At 51.5% G+C, this 8,674-nt stretch overlaps 1 protein-coding gene across 1 annotated transcript; it reads left to right on the forward strand.

Annotated features, from left to right (window-relative positions):
* The first annotated feature begins 953 nt into the window (after positions 1-953).
* On the forward strand, positions 954-7,139 carry MRPS15 (mitochondrial ribosomal protein S15). The gene is made up of 8 exons (XM_061186778.1): positions 954-1,181; positions 1,483-1,527; positions 2,426-2,501; positions 3,327-3,375; positions 3,859-3,943; positions 5,231-5,289; positions 6,554-6,745; positions 6,998-7,139. Exons 1-8 carry the CDS (start codon positions 1,046-1,048, stop codon positions 7,133-7,135), a joined length of 780 nt encoding a protein of 259 aa, XP_061042761.1. The 5' UTR covers positions 954-1,045; the 3' UTR covers positions 7,136-7,139.
* The last annotated feature ends 1,535 nt before the right edge of the window (positions 7,140-8,674 follow it).

Here is an 8,674-nt window from a genome sequence, read left to right on the forward strand (position 1 = left end):
TACCCTCCAGCAGAAACTGGGAGACAGGGGCTCTATCTTTCTTAATGATTATATTTCAAAGAGATGGCTCCCAGGTCCTTGAGAAACACATTCCTGGGTTGTAAAACTGGCAAGAGGCTTATTTAGCTTTTAAAAAGATTTACATACATCTCAAAAGGGCAGAGAAAGAAAGAACAGTTACAGGTATTCTAAAGTAAATGCTCTAAGAAAAGCAAGGGGGAGAAGAGTCTTTCCCTTTTTTGCACCGGGGAAAATTAAGATTTATTTTTCCTACTTTTAATTGGCATTTGTCCTTACACGCCTCATTTCACAAGTATCAAAGCTAGTATTTCTTGAATACTTACTATATTCCGGGTGCTTTGCACACAACTGCCTCAGTTAATCCTCTAACAACCTAAAAGATAGATACTGTTATTGCCACTCCCATTTCATGGTTGAGTAAGCACACTGTGGCCCAGAAAGGTTGAGTGACTTGCACACAGAATCACACAGCCAGTAAACGGCTGAGCTAGGATTCCAGCCCAGGGCTGTCCAAAATCACCGACCTTAATCACCACGCTGCAACACTGCCAGAGAAGAGGCTGAAACCTAGTAGTTCTTACAGGGGTCCATCCTGCACTCTGGAGGGAGAGGGGGTGGAAATACTAGGTTGGGGGAAGAAGACACGACAGGCCCCAGGGAAGCCCCCAAGATAATCGGGGCCCAAGGTCAGGAACATGGAGTAGGATTAAGGGCGGGAGGCATGCTCAAGAAAACGTGGCATCTTAGAGTTTATACAGCACCGCACGCCACTAACGATGTCAGGCAACGACCAAGCTCCCTCAATCTCGCGCTCCAGCTAACCAGACCTCTCCCCTCGACCCAACTTCGCGTCATCACTGAGTCCCGCCTGCCAATCCATCATCTCGGTCCTCATCTGCTCCGGTCTCGCAACTGCACTCGATTGGTCGAGCCTGAGCCAACATGGCGGCGCCCGTATAACCAAGTCCGTACCGTGAAGGCGACGGCGGCCGTGGGGCGGGTCCCTCGGGGGTCAGAAGCCAGCATGCTGAGGGCGGCGTGGAGGGCGCTGAGTTCGATTCGGACCCAGGCAGTGACCCAGGCCCCAGTCCTCGGGCTGCCGGGCGGAGGGTGCGCCAAGCTTCTCTCCGTCCAGCGGGACCTTCCCTCACGTCCTGGAGGTGAGGAGCTGAGAAGCCGGACAGCGGAAGTAGGGAAATGGGGTTCGGCGGAGATAGAGGATACGCGGGAAGAGGTTAGGGGGGAGGGGGCGGCGTGTAGCGGCAGGAGAAAGAGTGGTGAGTGGGGAAGAAGTAAGGCGCGGTGGGAGAGGCATGGGGTATTCGGGGTGCGGAAGAAATGGGACTGTGGTTCTCGCAGAGGGGCCAAGACCTTGGAAGAAGGGTGACGCGAGGGCCGTAGACGAGAATCGAGGCTGGGCTGTTGAAGGAGAATGTCCTCAGCCCCCTCTTTTTTGTGTAGGTCTCATCCTCCGGGCCGCCCGCGGATATGCCACCCAGAAACCAGGTAGGAGCTCTTGGGTGGGATTTGGGGCGGAAGAGAGATTAGATTGCCTGGAAGGCTTGGGGTGGCCAAGGGGACAGAGGTGTCTACGTGGAGCCACCGGGGGGGAGGGGGTGCGGGGGACAGGGGTGGGCCGGAGGTCCTGCGAAGAAGCCCACGTCCACCTTATGACAAAGCCGTGGGCCTGGAGGCTGCATGAAGGGCAAGAGGAGGGGAGGTGGAGGGTGGGATATAGCGCTTCGTGTCCGCCCTTCCGAGGGGGAGGGCCTGGTTTCCCATTCCCAGGCAGTCTGCATAGCTGTTCAGATCTCTTACTAAATCTTAGTATTATTTAGTTAGTACTATTTGCATAGCGGCAGAGCAGGGGCTGACTGGAGAAGACAAATTGATCTCTCCCATGCCTCTCCCTCACCTGCAAGCACACACCAAGGCTGAGGGTTTCCTGTGATCTCTGTTTGGTGTCTACAATTCAGGCATCTTAAAGTTCAGAGTCCCTCCTCAAGCCCCTCATTTCATTCATGCAGTCAGCCAGCGAGCATTAGTTGGGTGTCTATTCTGTGCTGGGCCACAGACCAGACGTGGGGGATTCACAGGGAGTCGACCTCAGTCCGTCCACAGGAGCACCCATCCAAGCGGGACGTCTGATAACTACATGTAGAGCCAGACAGGTGTGTGAGAAGTGCAGGCACAGTACAGGGTCTTGGGAAAGGCCACCTACTCCCAGCATGAAATATCAAGGCAGATGCCCACAGGATTTGCAGAGGAGAAACTGAGCCCAGGGTTACCCAGTGCCTTGCTTGAGACCCTGGATGTCTCTGACAAAGTTGGTGAGAAGAGCCAAGTCCGGGAGGATGGGCAGTGAGAGTTGACTCTGGGTGTTTTCCATCCCTCCACTTGACAGTCCAGCCCAGCCATGAAGATGACCCTCTCCCTTCTATGCTGCTCAAGGACTACCAGGACATCCCTGGAATTGAGAAGTAAGTAGGAAGAAATCTCTTTGATGAGACAGGGGGCCCTGGGAGGATTGGCAAGGAGGGGCCTTCGAGGTAGATGCCTGATGTATCTGCAGCTTGACTATGGAACAGGGCAGAGAACTATAGAAGCCCAGGCATGGTGAGGATGAGTGGGCAGCAGGGGCAGATGGGGCACACCTGCTTGCCGTTTTTGTGCTCTGGGTAAAGACCCTCTACCATGAGGTACCAAGGAGGCACCATGCCTCACGGGTGTTTGTAGAAATCTTTCATCTCTTGACCCTGTGAGGGAAGAAATAGTGTCCCCATTTTGTAGATTATCAGACTGCCCAGTGTCATACAGCTCCTAAGGGGCAGAGCTGGAGTTTGAATCCAGGGCTGAAAGACACCAAAACCAGGATCCTCTGCTCAGCCCCTGTCCTGTGCAGTGGGAGCTGGGCAGTCCCTCCCGTCCCTCCCGCTGTGCAGTGTGACATGAGAAAGAAACAATGATTGTAGAATTGAAGTGTCTCAAGACAGAACCATATTCCAGCTAAAATGGAAATCCTCTTTTTGCTCTCCCTGTGACAAGCCTGAAACACTTTGAGCTGACAGCCCCAATTTTCTGTGGTTATCACATCATTCCGTGTTCTCAGCCCAGCAAATCAGATCCGTGCTGACTGTGAATCCCTGAGAAATGGCACCCCACTTCCAGAGAGACTCATGTTGTAAAAGGAATTTTCACTCATCCTTGCTTTTCAAATTAAAATGAAAACAGCATTGCTCCCCTTCCTTCTTCCCACCCACCACCCCCGCCGACACCTGTCTCTCATTGCTGTGGTTTTTCCACAGGGTTGATGATGTCGTGAAAAAAATCTTATCTTTGGAAATGGCCAACCAGGTGAGTGGCCTTTGCCAAGCCTTGGCCTCTCTCAGTCCTCTCCTCTGAGACTCCCTCCTACCCTGGTAACACCTCCCAGCCCATGCGTCAAGTCACAGCACTTATCCCGCTCTCATCCTGTATCCACTTGTCAATACCCCCAGACCGAGCACCTCCAAGGCCAGGAATTCTTGTTTCCCACTGTACCCTTAGTGCCTGACAGACAGTAGGTACTCGATAAAGATCTAGTGCCTGAATGAGTGAGCACGGTTTGGGGACATTCATCCAACATTCTCCTGTCAGTGGCATTGGCCTTGGGCTCACCTAGATGTGAACAGCCATGTGGTTGGCCAGAGACCATACCCTGATGAGCAGAGTGAAGTCACACGCTTGTGTGAGCCTTGTGGCCTAGTTGCTACGACTGTGGCCCTGGCCCTGGAGGTATGAGGGCTAGTTCTTACAGGGTGGCAGACCTCACAGATTCTCGGTCTCTCTCTTCAACAGAAAGAGAAGCTAAAAATCAAGAAAGAGCAGTTGATGAACAAGGTCGTGGAAAACCCTAAGGACACCGGCTCCCTGGAGGCTCGAAGTTGGTCGGGGGGCCCTTGGGGAGTGGGGGTGCAGGGGAGTCTGCTAGCTGGTACTTGATCCAGGCCCCTCACCTGCAGATACGCTGGTATTAGATGTGGCTTGGTAAAGGGAGAGACGGGAAGGACCAAGGACAGTGAAAACTGGACTCTATCCGTGATGCTGTAGTCAGCGCCCAGGTCCTGCCTCGTGCCTCTGTATGAGCTCAGGCCAAGCTCCTCAGGAACCAGAGCTTGTCTCTCTCTCCACTCTGCAGTTAAGGTGGTGTGAAAGGGCATGGGGTCAGGGCCAGCGTTCCCACTGCACTCTCTACAGTGCTCCCAGAGCTCAGTGTGTGTACGGTAAGGGCCTGCTGTAGTGACAGCCTCTCCCTTGGGGCCACCTTCTGCTTTTGCCTTTGCAATATAGGTTTGAGTTAAACAGGAGGATAGCTGAGGGAAGGATATTCTGGGGCTTTAGGAGATGAGTGGGAGCTGATAATTCGGAAAACTCGTTAATGAAAACACAGAGATAAGGATGGCAGCTGGAAGGGAAGAGGCAAGGAGGAGACCCTTGACAGTTTTGGGATCTTAAATTATTGCATTGGTGAGGACCTCCAGGGCAGTATTGAATCATAAACCATGATAGCAGCCATCCCAGACTAATTCCTGAATTTAACAGGAATGCTCTTAAGTTTTACCATTAAGAATGCTAATTTGGGATTTGGGGTTTGGGGATGATACCTTTATAAGATTAAGGAACTTCCCTTCCTTATGCTTTGCTTTCTAAAGGAAAGATAATCCAAAGTCTTTTGAGATCTTGAAGTTCAGAGTGCTCTGGGAGTGATAGAGAGGTGTACAAGAGCTTTGGCGATTGTTATTCCTTGAGGTCTTCTTTTTTTTTAATTTATTTATTTTATTTTATTTATTTTATTCTTGGCTGTGTTGGGTCTTCGTTGCTGCGCGCGGGCTTTTCTCTGGTTGTGGTGAGCGGGGGCTACTCTTCATTGCGGTGCGCGGGCTTCTCATTGTGGTGGCTTCCCTCTGTTGCAGAGCACGGGCTCTAGGCACGTGGGCTTCAGTAGTTGTGGCAGACAGGCTCAGTAGTTGTGGCGCTTGGGCTTAGTTGGTCCGCGGCATGTGGGATCTTCCCGGACCAGGGCTCGAACCCGTGTCCCCTGCGTTGGCAGGCAGATTCTCAACCACTGTGCCACCAGGGAAGCCCTTCCTTGAGGTCTTAAAACATAACCAAGGTCTGGCTCTTCCTTCCTCTGTGCCCGGCTCTCATCCTCTGTGGTTTGTGGTTTCAGTTGTTGCCTTGACTGTCAAGATCCACAGTTATGAAGAACACATGCAGAAACATCGGAAGGTAACCCTTGGGCCTCACTCACAGCTAGCTGGGGGAGAGGAGCTTGAGCACTGATGGGCTCTGGGTCCAGAGAAACAGCTTGAGAAGCCAGGTGGCTAGAGCAGCAGAGCACCCGCCCCTCAGCTGCGGTGGGAAACACACTTCCCTCCCACCTCCAGGGGTGAAATGGGAGCCTTACAGGGCAGTGCTGAGTGTCACCAATGGTCAAGAACACAAACTTCAGAGCAAGGGCACAGCGTGTGGCACACAGTGGGCGCTCAATAAATAGTTGTTGAATGCGTGCATGGAGTCAGATTGCCCCAAGTTCAAATCCCAGCTCTGCCACTGCCACTTAACTGGCTGTGTGGCCCTGGGGAAGTTACATGTCCAAGCCTCAATTCTCCTGTCTGTCAAATGGGGATCATAATAGTACCCGCCGACAGGATTGCAAGGACTGTATGAAGTAATGGCAGCCAACATGACGTGTATAAAGTATTCAGGCCTCATGCTAAATACTTTACATGCATCAGTTCATTTAACCCTTATACTTGTCTTTGTATCCCATTGTACAGAAGAATGAGCTAGGCTGGCATAATTAGGTTACCCCTCCAGGCGCAGGCACACCACTAGGAAATGATGTGCTAGGACTTGAAACTTGGTGATCTTGCTCCAGGGCCCACATTCCTAACCATTCTGCTGGATCTCAGCACAGTGTCGGACACAGAGCTGCTATAATTAGGCAATTGCTGGTATTTTTAATAAACACACAGTTGTGAACACAGACTGGCCCAGCTCCACACCTAGCACCTCAGTGTTCCCTGAAGCTAGTTGAGCTGTTCCTTGGAGATCAGAGTTGGAGTATGGAATGCCAGCCCCACTGAGGGAGTAGTGCCTGGTTGAGGGCAGGGGTTTTCCTAAGCCTTCCCTCCTCTCCACCCCAGCTGACAGTTTGCTGAGCTGTGCAGAGGCTGAGTGGGTGGTACAGGGGAAAGAGCATGAGATGTGGAGTCAGACCACTAGACCTGGATTCAAGGCCTGACCTAACACAAGGTCCCGACCCAGCAGTTCTAGAACCTTTAATGAATCAGTTCACATCTTTGAGCCTTTATTTTCCCATCTGTAAAATGGGAATAACAGTAACACTACCTACCTCAGAGCTGCACTAATATTTGCCTAAGATTGTGGGGAAGTTTCATTGCCAGGGTAAAATGAACATCCTTTGTTACTGTGAAGTGGCACACCACTTATTTACATAATACTCAAAGTAATACCAACTCTCGTACAGGACAAAGCCCACAAGCGCTATCTGCTGATGAGCATTGACCAGAGGAAAAAGATGCTCAAAAACCTCCGCAAGACCAACTATGCTGTCTTTGAGAAGACATGCAGGGAGCTGGGGATTGAGTACACCTTTCCCCCTCTGTACTCCCGAAAACTCCACCGCCGCTGGGTGACCAAGAAGGCTCTGTGCATTCGGGTACGAGTCGGAACTGCTGCTTTGGTTGGCCCCACTCCAGGACCGGGGTGGGGAGAGCAGAAGGGAGGGGTCGTCTGTTTCTGAGCAATGCGTGGAGCTGGCCCCGAGGCTTTGAGGTGGCTCCCAGGGCACGAAGCCCATAGAGAAAGGCTAGGGTGACCATCTGGGGGAGTCATTTCCCACCCCAGGTGCTCGAAGTCGGAGGTTTTGCATAGCATTACAAAGTTTTTTCCTGCCCTCTCTCATCCCCAGGTTTTCCAAGAGGCTCAAAAGCTGAAGAAGCAAAAAAGGGCCTTAAAAGCTGCAGCTGCAGCAGCCCGGAAACAAGGCCAGAAGAACCCAGAGAGCCCTTCCAAAACTGGACCAGAGGCAATCAGAGAAAACCAATAAATGTTAAAATTATGTCTTGCTGCCTTAAAGAATAACAGTAGAGAAGGTGGGGCTCTTAGTGGCCTGAGGACGAGGAAGCATTCATTCCATCATGCAACTCTGGGGTCCCGGGAGTATCTGAGGCAGAGTCCCTGCCCTCACACGCCACGGGACGCATTCTCATAACACACCTCACACACACTCACAGAAACAACCCCCTGTCCTCCAGGGGCCGTTCAGTGGAGGCAAGACTGAGGACACAGCAGCACAGGGAAGTGTGGCTGGCTGGCTGCTGCGTGAGGAGGCTAGCATAGGAACTGCCTTCTAGATGGGGCCGTATAGGATGAGTGGAAGTTCACCAGGCAGAAACGGGGAGCGAGGGCATCCCGGGCAGGAGGAATTGCAGGTGCAGCGGCAAAAAAGTGTACAGGTGCACGCTGCATTCAGAGAGCGGCAGAACTGGACGTACGGCTTGACGGGCAAGCTGCAACTGGGATATGAGGGGTTTCACATGCTGGCTCCGGAGACTGCACGGTCCTCTACGGAGAGGGGAGACAGTTATGGTTTGAAAACCAAAGGCATGATGATGGCAACAAGGCTGTTTGATAGTTAAGCAGCGTTAAGTATGGAGGTGGATGGGAGGGGGAGAGATCAGAGCAATCGATTGATTGGGGGGCAGGGGTTTTGGTGTTCAGATTGAGAATCTGGTAAAAGCTACAGGTCCTGTCCCTAAAACTGCACATGTATATAACATTGCTTATAAATTCTGGGGTGTCATGGATAAGCCCTTCCCCACAAAGCGCACCCACTTAACACCAAGTTAAGTGCCAAGGTCTTGAAGCCTGAGTATGCTTAGCATGTTTGAAGAACCCAAAGTAGACAGTGTGTCTAAAGCTGAGTGAGCAAAGAGAAGAGTAGGAGGTCCGAGAAGCAAGCAGAAACCAGGTAATATGGAGCTTGTGGGGTGTATTAGTCTGTTCAGGCTGCCATTTTAAAATACCATAAACTGGGACTTCCCTGGTGGTCCAGTGGTTAAGACTCTGCACTCCCCATGCAGGGGGCCTGGGTTCAATCCCTGGTCAGGGAACTAGATCCTGCATGCTGCAACTAGGAGCCCACATGCCACAACTAAAAGATCCAGTGTGCCACAACTAAGATACGGTGCAGTCAAATAAATTAATAAAAAAAATACCATAAACCGAGCGGCTTAAACAACCAATTTATTTTCTCACAGTTCTGGAGGCTAGGAATTCCAAGATCAAGGTGCTGGTCTATTTGGTTTCTGATGAGGAATCTTCCTGGCTTGCAGATGGCTGCCTGCTGACTATGTCCTCACATGTGGAAGGAGGGAGGGACGGAGAAAGAGTGAATCTCTTCCTCTTATAAGGGCATTAATCCCATGATGAGGGCTCTACCTTCGCGACCTAATTCTCATGATCTCCTAAAGACCCTCAGATACCATCACATGAGGGTTAGGGCTTCAACATTTGAATTTGGGAAGGACAAATATTCAGTCCATATCACTGTGGGGAAGACCTTAGACTTCATTCTGAGTGAGAA

This window comes from Eubalaena glacialis, chromosome 3, assembly GCF_028564815.1.
Source record: "Eubalaena glacialis isolate mEubGla1 chromosome 3, mEubGla1.1.hap2.+ XY, whole genome shotgun sequence".
NCBI lineage: Eukaryota > Metazoa > Chordata > Mammalia > Artiodactyla > Balaenidae > Eubalaena > Eubalaena glacialis.